The sequence below is a fragment of the Chionomys nivalis genome, chromosome 8 (assembly GCF_950005125.1).
Source record: "Chionomys nivalis chromosome 8, mChiNiv1.1, whole genome shotgun sequence".
Classification (NCBI taxonomy): Eukaryota; Metazoa; Chordata; class Mammalia; order Rodentia; family Cricetidae; genus Chionomys; species Chionomys nivalis.
This window is the reverse complement of record NC_080093.1, coordinates 10,463,665-10,479,676: the sequence shown is the minus strand read 5'-3', so window position 1 is coordinate 10,479,676 and position 16,012 is coordinate 10,463,665. Positions and strand designations below refer to the sequence as shown.

At 38.3% G+C, this 16,012-nt stretch overlaps 1 protein-coding gene across 6 annotated transcripts in view; it reads right to left on the bottom strand.

Moving 5' to 3' along the window:
• Positions 1-16,012, bottom strand: part of Sorcs1 (sortilin related VPS10 domain containing receptor 1) — a 499,209-nt gene that overhangs the window by 66,998 nt on the left and 416,199 nt on the right. For all 6 annotated transcript variants that reach the window (XR_009057571.1, XM_057777825.1, XM_057777826.1 and 3 more), the window contains exons 14-17: positions 15,457-15,564; positions 13,738-13,855; positions 12,144-12,274; positions 9,004-9,117 (exon numbers count right to left, since the gene is read on the bottom strand). Coding sequence is in view for 5 of the 6 variants with exons in the window: in XM_057777825.1 (XP_057633808.1) it covers positions 9,004-9,117; positions 12,144-12,274; positions 13,738-13,855; positions 15,457-15,564 (471 nt within the window). In the remaining variant the exon portion in view is untranslated. The remainder of the gene's footprint in view (positions 1-9,003; positions 9,118-12,143; positions 12,275-13,737; positions 13,856-15,456; positions 15,565-16,012) is intronic.

Here is a 16,012-nt window from a genome sequence, read left to right as displayed (position 1 = left end):
CTTTTGCAATTCATTTTATCTGTGGTAAATTAAGTCTATGATTTTAGGACAGCAATTTTAAGAATTCTGGGGTTCTATATCACCCACTGCAGTGTGTACAGTTGAGTACTTTAAGCATGTATGTACCTGATTTCCCAAATTTCCCCTTTAGAGTTAATGCAGAGTTCAAGTTAGAAGCTGTTTAACCCAGTTTCCCACTGTTTTAGAACAAAAATTAGATAATAAATCTTGTGACTGGCCTAGACAACTAGTAAAAGAATGAACAAACTTGGCTCTCCTTTAAAGTCTGTTCATTACATCACTGGTGGTGGACTGGATTTGCCTGCAGGTGCTTTTCTAATCCATTGATACCTAGCAAATATGCTTTCCTCTATAGGCAAGACTCCAGACTGACTACTTAAAACTAGGACTGAGAAACAAATGAGATTGTTTTTTGTTAAAGATCTTCATACACTATGAATTAAGACTAAGTAGATAATTAATAATTTACTTTGTAGTATAGGTACAAGATCAAATGAATTAAGGCAAAAAGATTAAATTAGTAAGTGTTGATGAACTATTACTAACTATTTAAAAATATTATGACTTCACCTTCCCACTTCCAACCTGTATGGTATCCAACCAGCCTCGGGATATGTTGAAATATAAGCCATTACTTAATGCTCTCTATAAGCATTCTGCCTCCTTTCTGCCTCTCTGAACTCTTTCTTCCAAGCAAACTCATTTGACTCCAGCCAAATCTTACTCACTAATCCCTTAGGAAGCATTGGATCGTTCCTCCATGCTCTATGTGCTACCCAGAGCTCACCCATCCTTTACAGGGCAGCTTACCTCTTACTCTCTCAAAAACAAAATTTCTAGACTAGAATGGGAAAATAGCAACAACAAAAACACAGATTCACATTTCCAGAGTTATTCTTGTGCTCCGATTATGATACAGGCTCTCTGCATGATTTCCTTCATCTATTTCCACATGTCTTTAGTGAGGAAGCCATTACTGTCATTCCCAGTATGTAGATAGAAAGTTGGGACTTAGAAGAGTTAACTCACATTCTCAATATCACACAGCCAGGATCCTGGACCATCGGTCACATGAGCATCTTTTTCTGTTCTGCTCCATTTCAGTGTCTCTTTAAATGGAGTGAGATTGCCCTTCTGACCACCTAAGTCTTAACTGATTATTTACATGCTAAAATCCTTTGCATGATTTTATTCCTTTCTGTGACTTTGAAGTGTAAGCTCCTTAATAACCTAACCTCATTGTATCTCAAATAAATGCAAGGCTAGGCAACAGGGGGCACACTCTGGCATGACTGTTTCAGCTTAAATGTTGAAAATGCCTGCGGGACAATGGCTTAGATACCCCCTCCAGTGATACAGGTGTGTGGACTCTATCCTCTCCTAATTATCCAGCACCTCAGGGTTTTAACATCTAGACCAACAGGAGAACCCCAAACCCTTCCATTAGCATTATGATCACTGTCCACTGGGGTGGTGTATTGTCATGTCTGAGGATTTTGAATATCAGTCCAGTTTAGGTGTTTATGAATAAACATCAGAAGAGAGGAGAGAGAGAGAGAGAGAGAGAGAGAGAGAGAGAGAGAGAGAGAGAGAGAGAGAGAGAGAGAGAATCATGGCAGGTGAGAAAGATTGAAGAAAACGGTGTAAAGAAAGAAACCTCTAGTGTAGGTGTTGGAAACCGTTAGCATTTTGGTACCAGCAAAGATGTGAAGACATTGATTAGCAAGGCCGTCTGGTATAATTATGGCCTTTCAGAGTGTAAAACTGCATCAAAGCTGCCTGCATGTTTCTGCAGTGTAGCTCTGCGCAAATGGAAGGTGGTTGGGATTCTTAATTACTTAGAATCTAAACACACCTGTGGCTCTGCCTTGGCAAGCAGCTAGAGAAGCCTGGGCTCTTTATCATCCATCACTGCCATCATCAGAGAGAGTGCTCTTCCTTTGTTTGCTGCTGTTCTGACCAATCATCACTTGGGCTTTCCTAAATCCTGTAGCTACAGGATTCTGCTTAAATCCAAAGCACGAATCCAACCCTCTGGGAATCTGCCACTAAGAGAACTATTGGCAATTTTTCTTTTTAATGCTCATTAAAATCCATTCTGAAACCATTTTATATCTTGGATGAAAATGGCATCACATTAGTCCGACCAGACCTGTCCCTGAAATTTAGAAGAAAATTGTGCAGAAATACAGAGTTAATTTACTCAAGTCAGCACACACCTGCCTTTCACATCACAGAATGGTTCTATTTTCATCTCAGCAGCTGTCCCTGGGTCTGAGTTACATAAATGAATAATGCATTTAATATGTTATTAAATGGGACTGCTACCTCCATAATAACAAGGCAACTTATGATTATTTTGGACCTGAGGTCTGAATATTACAGGGATGCATTTAGTTGGTAAAGCATTCTTCAATCCGCCACAAAGAAAAGTGCTTTGTAATGGCAAGGGAGTTTTTTACAATTACTGAAAAGGAAACATTCTGTAAATGTGCCTTTGATATTACCTGTGGCTCATCAGTAGACAGTGTCTTATTATTCCAACAGCCCCCGTTCCAGCTATTCTCTTCCTTTCCATATTATATGCCTTCCTAACCTTCTACTTTGTACTCATACTTTCTTTGATTTTACTTTCTATGCTGCCTGACAGTCTTAACAAAAAAAGCCTTATATTTCCTTTGTGAAACTAAACTGGAAAGAAACAGTAAAAGCAGCTATATTCCATGATGTTTCAATTTAGTATTTGTCCTCTGAGTTTGTGGTGATGTTATTGAACTGCAGACGACTACAGGCATTCATTGTAGAATATGATGACATTATTGCCTAATCTTGGCATATCTTAATTCAGTATGTATTTCTTTTTAAAATCTATTTTTAATTGATAGAAAAACTTTATATTTAAGGACTGTAATATTATGCTTTAATCTGTGTAGACACGATAGAACGATAATGAAGGTAATAGCTATGTCCATTATTTCAGCAGCATAACTAATCTTCTGTGGCAGGAATGTCAAAACAGAGGATCTGCTTTTTAATGTTTATATCCATTGACAAATGCTACTCTCACCTTTAATCAGGGAAGACCCCCTTTTTTGACACTGAATTCAAGTGACATTGAGGCAGATTCGTGGATGACTAGGTGCTAGGAATAAGTGGCAGATGAGTGCTTGACCCTACACTAGACCTTTGTGATATTCCTGTAAGTATCAGAGAACACTGTAGAAGAGGGAATAACATAAGAGCTAGAAGAAAGACAGGACTTCAAAATGTATTTTCACATAAAAGGCATCCACCTAAATCACTAACTCACATTAACTTCCAGTGCCTGAACTGTGTCTGTACAAAAACTGGGCACATCAACACTTGGGTATGACTGGAGGAGAGGCACTGAAGGTCCTAGCTCTCGCCACTGAGCTAATAACAACTAATGGATTCAGGAAAAGAGTTGCTCATGGTTTTCCAATGAAAACCTACTGATGGTCCAATAGACTCAATTGGATAGTTTCAGTCCGGTGGCCATCCAGACAGATGATCGTGGTTAAACTAAATGGGTCACAAATAAATCTCAAGAGTCATGAATTTGAGAAGGGTAATTGTCTGAGTCCGCGGATGTATATTCATTCTACATTGACCAAAAGTCAGAGAGTTCAAGCCTATTCTTGCTCCTTCAAGGTTATGACAGGGGATTTGACCCAGGGTGTGCTTACCTACAGGATGGTTGGCCTAGGGTGTGGTGGCAGCAAAATCATTTAAAAAATGTCTATTCAAGATGTTCATATTCCAAAAACATAAGTAAGTAAAGTTGAGGTTCAAAATAAAGGTCCATAATCTGACCTCTCCTTGGTTTTCCTAGTTTGGGTCTTTCTATGGCACAGAGTACTTCCTGTACTAGGCCGTACAAATGCTACCTGATTTCTTTACCTGTGTTACTCATTTTGAGCAGGATGCTTTTTCTTCCTGTCATTATGTGACTCGTCCTTTAAACTTCAGCTTTGATGTCATGCTTTTCTGTGAATGTCTATTCATTCACAGTATTTATCCCATGTAAGGATCAAGGTAGAACTATAGCTCTAGGTCTTCTTGTCCTCTGGGTGGGCTATCACTGAACAGTGATGGCTACAGGGCCACACACAGTGAGAAAACAAAACAGTTTCGATTACTGGGTTGTGTTTGTGCCTTTGCTTGCAGGGAAAAGAGCAAGCATTGGGTATCAGGAATGAAGGCTGTGATGAGTAGAGGCTATGGCAAAGGCTTGAAATATTCACAGACTTCGGGAGGGGAAGTAGGCAGTGAGCAACAGGTGCAAGTTCATGTCTGCAAATAAAAGGATATATAGAATCACAGATCATTGGCATCAGGGAGTTGCAGCTACAGTAGCATGACTTAGTAACCAGGACTGAAGTTGCTTATTTCATTCCCAATTTAGGGAGAATGAAGGAAGACAGTGTGGTGGGGTCAAGGCTGTCTCTTTCTTTGTGAGTATGGAATGTAGCTGGCTTCCAGGATGGCATCCCTTTTTGGAAGCTGTTGTCAGTATGCATGTGAACCAAGGATGGGCATTTGTGCTTTAGATAGTATGTGATGTGACAAGGCTTCACTAGGGATGGACTTTTCCTTTAAACCAAGTATTCAGACACAGGAACTGACAGCTTGATATGAGTCATTGCCAGGTCTAGGTGGACAGTTAATTTTACTTATATTAAATGGTATAAAAGCACAACTCAATTTGAAAAGTAAATGGAACACAACTGAATTCTGGAGACAGTTTGGATGAAATAGTTTATATGGACACACTTAACTAAATGATTTCCTGGAAACAGTCTTGAGTGGGACTCTCCGAATCCACCATCTGAGTCAATCGTACAACTAAATCTGATAATGTTTTTCTTCCTCTTGAGCACACACAGACTAAATTTTACTTTTGAATCATCTCAACCAGTTATTGAACTGCCAGTGATGAAGACATCTCAAAATACCTACTACAGTACATTTTTTCCCTAACAGGGAAAGGAGGGACAGATTATGGAGGTCACACAATGAAGAGCTAGCAATGCCACAGTGTCACAACACCTGTGAGGGAATCTGTAATTTCAGTGTGATTGAGGGGTGGGTAGGAGCAGCAATCTGAAAGAGTAGGTCTCCGCGATGGGAACATGCCCATTATCTATTTCCCATTAAAAGATAAAACACCTCATCTAAGAGACAACTTCATAGCAGGTAACAATTATTTTGTATCCACTGTGAGACAACAGGAGTCTTGGCTAGAAAACAGGAACACTGGCTCCTGCAGGGTTCAGTCTGTAAATAATGCAAGTGATTTCCTATCTGTGGACTTTCAACGTATGTACCGCTTTTAAGGCTAATTATTCTCCTTGATGCACACTGGCAAATCTTATAGAGTATAGATCAGACAGCACATCAGGATCCCCACACGTCACCAGGAACAGTCAGTTGGGAAGAACCTAAATTCCCCCACAATGAGACTAGAAATAGAAATCACATAGGAATAGCAGATTACCCAAGGTCTGTGTCTATGACTGGTGAAGAGAGGATTATATTTATAACTATCATATTTTTAAAACATCTCAGTATATGGTAATGCTATGGAAGTTATTCTTTTACTTGAATGTATATGTGATATTTTATTTATGGACCTACTAAATGTTTTTGCATAGATACTCCACTTAAGTTATTTTTAAGTGAATCTCTTGAGTAAAGATCCTTATCACATATTAAGCAACTAACCATGAAAAACAGTGTCTGAATATTACTCCATGAGGGATTCTCATCTCCTATAAAGAAATTGCATAGACAGAGATTTCTATATGCATTCTTTTGTACACAGCTAGGAAAATCCCCAACTGAATAACAAGAATAAATCTGTCTCTTAAGAAAACTGCCTAGTCTTCTTAGAATAAACTGACTCCGTCTCCACTGTAACATGAAATAAGCAATGTCCTAGTTAATTTAGCAATTTAAATTTTCAGTATGCTTCTTGTTTCCAGAGAGTATAAACACCACATATAACCAATAAGCTTGTGCATTCACAATTTGAGATATATAGAAATATTACTGGAGAGAAACCAAAAGGGCAGGGGAGGTTTTAGAGCTATCTGATTATTTTCACGCAATAAAATAAACCAATGAATGTGGTTTTCATATTGGAACATTACTGGAGAAAAACCAAAAGGGCAGGGGAGGTTTTAGGGCTATCTGATTATGCACATGCTATAAAATAAACCATGAATGTGGTTTTCATATTGTTTGAGAAAAGAAGAAACTTTCTCCATTATCAAGCAAGCTAGTCATCAGTCTGGGAGGTATAGAGGAATAGATACAGCTTTTGGTTTGCTGTGTGTGGTATACCACATCCTCATCAGGAGACTTTATTACAGTGTGTGGCACATTACTTCCTAGTCACATGACTTTATTGGTCTTTGGAGATCCCATTTTCTGGTTTACAGATAAGAAATGTTGATTAAATATATCTTTGACATAAACTCTACAGGGGCCACTAAGGATCATGCAGGCCTAGATTAAACATTCACAATAAGTAAAAGGTTTTTCTCTCTCTCTTTTAATCCCCCACCTCAGAAAAATTATGATTAACTGATAGCAATAGGTGTGGTCTGTATTTCACAAAGTAATGGCTGTGTCTTGGTGTTTAGGCGACATGTTCTCTGTACAGTACCACATTTAATTGCAAGCTAAATATAAAAAGGAAATTCCCATAGGTTAAGACACCGAGGCACAAAGAAACAAACTGTAGGCTAAAGATTAGCAGCAGATAGCAAGACACCCCTTTTTTGAACTAAATACAACTTCTTCACACATATTTAACATTTAGTGCACCTTAGGCAGAAAACCTGTTTCAGCCTCATTACTTGAATTCTGGCTATGATGATGCATAAAAGTTGTAAGGGCAAAAGAAGAAAGGACTGTGTGTGGACGTTAGAAATCTTGACATCTTAGGAGCAAACCACAAAGAAGGAAGACTCCTAGGTGCCGTGCACTTGTTTACTTCACACTAAAGCTATCTACTCTAGATGCTGTCTATCAGCTGCAAGAGAAAAAATGTGAACCCATTCATGTCTACAGGCACGTTGATAAAAAAGTTCCTATCTCCTCAAAATAACATTTTTATTGGGCATAATAATACCCTATGCTGAATCTTTCCATCCTGGTGAGGTAGGTGTACCTGGGAACAGTGCTATATACACAGAGTAATGAGCTTTTTCTAAAAGCAGACTAACTATTTATACAGAAAACCATTTACAAATAAATAAATAAATAAATAAGGAGCACAGAGATCGCTTCATGCTTCTGAACGTGCTCTCAGAGGTGGGGTGCCCATAGATTTGTTAGTTAGCCTTAGCTGTGATTAACCTTTAACTAGAAGACTTTACTCCACTCATGTTCTGACTATATGTCTGCACTCTCTGCTCTACAACCAGATAGAGAGTAGGCTATCAAGGAAGCAGCAGGTAGGCCAGTATGCTCTATCAGGCTACTCTTACAGTCTTGAGTCTTCTGCATTTCATCCTGCAGTTATAAGCTACACACTGACTAGGGCTGACAACAGGGGTTAAAGGTGGCATCGGAGAGAGTGTCAGCTTGGTTACTTAATTCTAAGACTCTTCTAAACAACAGTGTAAATAGAAAATAACTCCTGTGGATCTTGCCACCAGGGTCAGTCTTATTGTTTATTTAGTCTGAACTGACCTTCTACACCTGCTCAACTGGGAAGAAAACTGTAATTCCCTCGCATTGCAGTTTGGCTTCGCAAAATTCACTGGCATCAGATTTTCAAGAAGATGTTAGTTGATTACCGTGAATCTCTAGTCTGTGGGATTCCTGGGCAGCATGTGAGTAGGACCTACTTTTTCATCTTAGTGAGAGAAACATTGGCAGTGTCTGATATGGGAACCTAAGAGGAACCAGTTTACTAAATGTAATTTGCTCTGCAAGCTAGAAGAAATACTTTCAATTAACAAAAGAAACCCTAATTATCTTGGAGTGGTTTTTAACAACAAGGGTAAAGACTGTTAATTGTAACTTTGTTTATAATGGGAGGAAAACAAAAAAACAAAAACAATAGCCCAACAGTCCATGTTAAAAAAGAAACAACAGATAATTACATAATCAACTAGTATTTAGAATGATGGAATAAAAAGTACCCTAATCTGTTCAGACTTAGGACGATGCTTAAAATATATTTTTGAATGAAAAAGGAAAATTAAAGAACAACATAGCTAGAAGCAAATAGTATAAAAAAACCTTCCAAGTTGATTTTATGGATTTTTCTTGAAGTAATTAATTGTTGGAAAAAATGCCAAGAAGTGTGTAGAAACCTACATACCACACAGATCACAGTTGTATGAGAAATAGGGCCAGGATTGAGGTGATGAAGTAAGTTGGACTTTTAAATATAGGAATCATTTGTATATTTTTTCTAAAATTAAATATGTAAATCAAAAGCTTAAATGTCTGTGCTGGAAAGACAGCATGGTATATAAGCATGAGGAAGTACCACAATTCAGAATCCCAGTGCACATGTGAAAAGCTAAGCATGACAGCACATAGCTGCAACTCCAGTAGGGTGGAGGTAGACAAATCCCTGAAGCTCATTGACCAACTAGTATAGCTGGATTGGTGAGTTCTAGATTCAGTCAGAGATCCTGTCTCATAAAATTTCAGTGAGAAGCAATTGAGGAAGACACGTGAGTTTAACCCCTAGCCCCCAAACACACATATATGTCCATCACTTGCACATACACACATACATGCCACACAAATACACAGACACGTGCATGTGAAATGTTTAATTGCAGTAATATAGTAACAAGAAACAACATTCTATCAAGAAATGCATTGTGTTTGGGGAAAACAAGTTCAGTCTTTGATCAGAGGAACTGTGTTGTGTAACACTTACTCATTGGCAGAAGAGCTTGGCCCCTGAAGGCCACTACCACCGAAACTCACCCAGTGCTGTTGAGGTAGCTCTGTCCCAAGCTGCAGTCTTTTGACAGTGAGGATGGGTTGAACCAAAAAGCTGGCAGGCATTGCCCATTACTATGTCTCTCATAGCCATAGTCACTGTTAGGGAAATACCCAAGATAAAACTTTTAGCCAGAGGCAAACTTACTCAGAACTATTTCATATTAGACCACAGCAACCTCTAATCAGTTAATAAAATGAGCATTTCCTAAACCAATTTCTTCTAAAAATTAAACATTTTTCTAGTCATTATCTATTACCCAGGAAGAAATCTCATAGAATCAATATTCCCACTTAAATGCCTTTAAGATATAGGAATGGGTTAGTTCTCAGGTAATTAGGAACCTGGCAGTGTCGGACGCTTGAATCTTAGGGAAAACATCATCATAGAGGTTAAGACAGCCACATGTGGCACAGTCCTCATTACCAGTGGTGTCTTTGGGATGTTCTTCCAAAACATCTGGTTGTAACAAGTAGAGCACAGCCAGGTTTCCCTGTGTGCAAGCCATATGCTTCAGAGTTCCAGCCAAAAAGAGAATGCCCTTCAGGAATATCTCAAGCACTTCCCCAAGGAAAACTTTTGTCCTCAGCAGTCAGCAGTGCCAGTGATACTAGCTGCCTTAAATCTTGCCTCTGCACTGAAAACGCTCAGAAGAATTTTCTCTCAGTCTCTATTCATTCTTGCTTCCAGGCGACTCTGATTTTCTTGGCTTCTGGAAGATGAAACTCGGCACCGAAAAGGACAACAAATTGTACCTCCACATGCACAGACAAATCCCAGGCAGCAATGGGAAAGCATTAGTCTGAATTGGCCCATTTTTGTAATAGAGGTGAGTTACTGGCACAGGGTGTGCATGGCGGGAGCAATGGGCTCAGCCTCAGGGGCCTGTCATCAGGCAGCTGGAGCTGAGCATTCTGTACAGACCCTCTGGATTAGGGCCTGATTCACCACAGCATGAATAGGGAGGCTACAGAAGAGCCACTTCCAGAACACCCAGGGCTCACTCCAGGGAAATAGCTTAAAAACCTGGAGCATGGCAAGGAGCATCCAATGAGAGTATCTTTCATTATGCTACTGTCAAAGAAGATTGTAGAAAACCCAGCTACTAACAGAAACCCAACAAGGGCATGGTGAGCCTTCCAAAATATTTTCAGACACCACACAGTCACAAAAATTCCATTCGCGTAGGAAACCTTGCAATAGTTTTACTCAAGACTCCTTTTCTGCTCCTTAGAACACTGTTCAGTTTAAGGGATTAGTAACAGACTCCAGCCACCACTGAATTCAAGAGTCTGAATGAGACAGACATGGGGGTTGGCAAGGAGAGAAACATAGTTAAATTCCTTACCTTGTGTTATTTTTGCCTTGAGCAAAACCAAAATATTGGTTTATTTGGAAATAAAATTCAAAGTAGAAAATGTTTTCATGAAAAAAGTAGAATATTTGGGGTATCTTATCTCACTCATCTTGTTTTTCCTGACAGGCTTTCTTTGTATAGCCCTGGCTATCCTGGAACTAGCTCTGTAGACCAGACTGGTATTGAGCTTAGAGAGCTCCACCTTCCTCTACCTACCAAGTGCTGGGATTAGAGAAGTACACCACCACTGCCCTGCCTAGATTTTCCATTAGAGGAAAATTTTGCTCCTTTTGGAGAATGACTAGTTCACCGAAGAACCACAGCTCGGCCAGTAATGTGTCATGTTCATTTCCTTTGCAAATTCTCCTTCAATATAATAGATCATCAAGAACTGGTTAGCCTTCAGAAAGAGAGATGTGATGGATGACTTAGAATCTCAAGGTAGGTATTCCTGTGGATAACTTTCTGGGTGACAGTCCCAAGGGCAGGGCGGGGATAAAGAACTGTTGCTGTTGCAGTTATATAGCATTGACAGAAGTCCTGCTTGGGGAAGCCCATCTAGAACTCCTGTGAGTTCCACTGTTGATGAAGCCCTGATGCCCTTCGACTAAATGCAAAGAGCCGCAATGCTGGTTCTTGGTTTGCCTTGTTCACCAACAAGAGAAAGCAAAGGTAGGTTATTGGTTTTACAACTGGCAGACATTCTCATCACCACTAATTCAGAGAGCATCTCTAGTGGTCTGCCATTAGAGAAGACCAACTTTTCTGTGATGGGAGATGCATGTTTAGACTGCATCTCACATGAATGACTCACATTTTAATGACTATACATATGAGCTGTTATAGGTACACGGCTAAAAACAAAATAAGAAGGAATAATTTATATACGGTTCAAGTTTTGAGTGTTTATAACATTTATATGAACATATATTAAGTTCTTCCTTTAGTATATATTCTGAGATAAATAAGAAAAATGTAAGAGGGAAAGAGCAACAGAAAATGTGATTGCTTAGTTATTCATCTTCATCAATCATTTTTCAATTTCACCTGGAGATCAAACACCGACCAAAATTAAGTCAAGAGCATTGCTGGCTCTTCAATATAGGTTTCTGCTTAGCTAATGTCTGGGCAGAACTCTACTGCTTTCTTTAGTTGATATCTCTCCGTGTCTCTCTGCTTCTCAAGTTTAAATTTATCTCTATAACCACTCAGATCAAAAGGTCAAATTGAGTCCACTCTTGCAGTGAGTTTATAAATGTCACCCTCTTAAGCTCTCACAAGCTGTGGATAGTTGACCACCACAGATTGAAAACTTTTAGGAACAGAGAGTTTATGCCTTTTGAAGTTATTATGCCTACCATGGATGCTAGCTAGATTCTAGGAAGATTTTATGTAGTACATAAGTGTATTTGCTCCCTGAGAACTGCAATTACTATTTGCCATGTTGTTATCTATCTACTTAAAGCAGCTCAATATAGATATGGCCCCTCTCTCTTTTTTTCTGAGAATATACCATCAATATGAAGATAATTGCCAATCATCTTATAAGGCCTCTTAAAATCCAAAGAAGAAACTGCTGGTTTTTTGAAAGATACAATCACATGGCTAATAAAAAGCATAATGCTGCCAAGAGAGAATTGTATAAAGACATGAAGTCTGCCACTTAGCTCTAAGTGGATTATCACTTTTTCAAATCTAAGCTTTTATTGAGGGCTTCATGGATGTCATATTACTGAACAGCTTTGTGAAATAGCTATGGAAGCTCACCAGTCAAAATCTGCCTCTGTACAAACACAAGGCTCAGACTCCATTGCTCCTGCATATTTTCCCTGCATACACTTCCGCTCAGATTTTCGCTTCTTATATATCCTTTTGGCTCCCATGATGCATGCTTCACCCTGCAAGGAAACAAATATGGCACAAAATCAAGCACATAGTTAGATTTCTCTTATAACATAACAATGTGGTTTGGGGAGATATTCACAAACTTTAATATAAATAAGATATTTAGGAATCCAATTTGTGCTATTGGTATTTTTCTCCTGATGCCTATTATGAAGTATGAACACAAAGGCAGTTCCAATAATCAATGCAGATTTTTCTAATGATAGCCTCAACTCCTTATATATTCAGTAAACCTTTTTGGGAAAAGTGTTAGGCTTAGTGCAAAGAAGGGCACACCAGAATATAAGGTTGCCAATAACTAATAAATTGACTGCTAACCTGTAATGATTAATTTTAGTTTAGTATAAGAAAAGATTTATAGAGTTGGTCATTTATGAGCACATGAAAGAACATTACTAAGAAACATATCAATTCTATCTCAATTGCTATGTTTTTCTGTATAACTTTATAGTACTAATTTTATGATCATCTACCAGAGAAGCAAGAAAGCCAAGTTCATTCTCTTTTCCAATAAATAAAAGTTGTAATTGTTACAATGTGTAGGCACCCCAAAAAGAAAAACCAGCAGCAATATGAGTGAAAATTTCTTTGGTTTGACTCTGAATAGGGGAAGTGTTCCTTGCTAATGCTGCACACACTTTCAAATATAGCACCTTTGTGTTCTGAAAAATCAGAGCAGGATTTTTAAAATCTATTTTCCCCTGTCTATACAGAGGAAACTTACTTTTCCATTTCACATCATGAGTAAATACTTCACTCAGTCAGAGTATAGCAGGTAAATGTTTCACTTCCTGAATATAGGCATGACTTCTTAGTGGGTACCTCCACTATATCCCTTAAATTGCCTGCAAGACTGACATCTATATTGGGAAATCAAAAAGAGAAGATCTCATCCATGGATTTTGATGAGATGTATAACTAAGGGAGATGATGTAGGAAGTCAGTTTTCCATTAGCAATTTCACATTCTTATGCCATAAGTATCTTAGAGGAAGCAAGAGCCACTCTAGACTCCTAAATAATCACAGTAATGTAAAAGGACTTCTTTGGCATCACTCACCCAGCATTCTTTGATGATTTTATGCCTTAGCTGTATCTCCATTGTTCAATGAAACTGAAAAACCAACCCTCACTCTGCATCTTTCATGCAGCCCTATGCTATGCTCAGACAAATTATGTTTGCATCTCAGTTCTGAGTTCATATTTCATTTTGAGGTATAAATCTAAGCTAAGCATATTTTAATTTTTATTCCATTGTATCTTATCATAAATAAAACAGAAACAACTTCACAACAGGATATAAATGTTAAGGTAGATTATGCTGTGAGACATAAAACATAGAATGAAATGGACAACATGGACTTGAGAACTCCAATTCTTAAGCCATAAGGAGTAGTTGTTTTCCATATATCCTCTGCCTACTTCCCACAGTACATGTTCATCTCTCTAACTCCTACCTGACTGTGCAGCTGCCAAGGTCTGTAGTCTTCTTCAGCACAGCGTCTATCAAAAATGGACTTATAATCCACTTTGACAAGCTGCCATTCGGAGCGGTGGCTGAAATGTCCAAACACTCTGCAGGGTTTACAGTGATAAATAAGAGTCACAATCATGAAAACAACAGCAGTTTAACGACAGCTTGCATTAAATTGTCTGCTGTGAAGATGACGCACTGTGAGCCACATTACACGGATCACATCCCCTCACTGTTGAGAACATTTACGAAGACGATCTTATCACTGACTGCACTTTGCAGACAGATAAATTGAGGCTCAAAGACTTTTTGTCAACACATAGTTAACATTCATATTACTAGCAACTGGGAAAGCCAGATTCCAAAATAGTTGATTCAAAGACACAAGAATGGTTTAGCCGGGCGGTGGTGGTGCACGCCTTTAATCCCAGCACTCGGGAGGCAGAGGCAGGCGGATCTCTGTGAGTTCGAGACCAGCCTGGTCTACAAGAGCTAGTTCCAGGACAGGCTCCAAAACCACAGAGAAACCCTGTCTCGAAAAACCAAAAAAAAAAAAAAAAAAAAGAATGGTTTAGAAAAACAACTGAAGAAACACCCACAAATGCTGTATTCTAGGTGATCCAACATATACTTCTAGATGGTTTTGTTACTATATATAGTCCACGACTTCCATATTCTTTACCTTTTTGTAAGGTCCTACAGAAAGTGGACAAGAGGACTAAGTAATCACAACTCTTCTTACTTTATAAAGCATGCTCTCCTGCAGGGATTCAGTTAGTTAGTATAGAATTTAGTCACTAGACAGTATAGACAAAGTAGTCTTTCAGATCAGCATAGACAAAGTCTACAATGTAGCCTTTCAGATCAACTTTGCTGCATGTGAAACAATATTTTGAAAACATAAATATTGAATAAAAGTGAGCTACTTAATAGACTTCAGATACAGATGTGTTTGCCATGTACAAAAGTGAAAGTGTGACTACTAGGCATAGTAGATGAGTCTTATCTTTTCTCACTGCTACAAGTGAGGAGGTTTAAATGTATGACAATTTTTCACTTTGAGTTTGACATTTTTACTGATTTCTCATTCAACTACTTTGGAATTATCTATCTTTACAGATTTTCCATGATCCATTTTCTAAGAGCAGGGAATATCACAGTTACATATTTCAAATTCAAAGTTCAAGTTTTGAAACCCACAGTCAGTTAAGTCATTAATCAAGTCTTTCATGAATAAATGATCATTACTTTCCAGACAAGAATGAATGTAAATTAAATTTTTGCAAAGCCAGATGCTCTCATAACCATAATATGTCCATATCCTTAATATGTCTCACAATCATTTAGTGCAAGAAGTCAGGGGAAAATGGAATGTCATCATCTTAAAGGTCTAGAATTTTCTATATCTGTAGTGTACACAGTGTCATTACATTTTAAAAAATACATAGTTTTATTTTCTATTAAGACAGCTATTGTTAATTTACCTAAACTCATTGAGTACAGAAAGAAAAGATCAGAGCCTTTTCCTACCATCCTTTAGCTTGGGTCTTCAAAAATAGTTTGCGTTCTTTTTCTTCTTTGCTGGAGTTTGTTGAAGTACAATGTATTAACATTGCTAACAATTAACAATAACAAATCCAACAGACCACTGAAAAACACATCTCTAGGTCATAGTGAGATGGGATAATACCATACCACTTACGTCATGATTAGTGTCTCTTCTCCAGGCTCCCCCAGAACTCCATCCACAAAAAGTGGAATGGATGTGAAACTGTATTTACTCCAAGATCGTCCTTCATCAAAACTCAACCTAATGGCAGAACAGTTTGACAGTCATCACATATCAAATGGAAAAGGTGACATCTCTGTGTAAGGAAAGATGTTAGTCACCAGCACAGAAAGTAATACCACACTGAGACTTCATTACAAATAAGTGTACATATTTACAACAAAAGACAGAAATAGAGATACTCAAGCTACTATGACAAGATGTGTTGGAATATGAACAAGGGAGAATTGAATGAAATAGGAATAGTCTAATAGCAGCGAATAATAGTTATCTTTTAAGTTCTTACACCTCATGGGACTATCTTCAAATCTGCAAGCAAGTTTGACAAAAATTAAACAAATCTATTCCAAAAGGACCAACTCATAAATAAGTCCCACTTATATTACATAAATCCTTACTGATCTCACTGGAATGCCTATGGAAGGACAGGCTGATGAAGGCAAGAGAAGTCTGCATTTCTGGTGGTCCG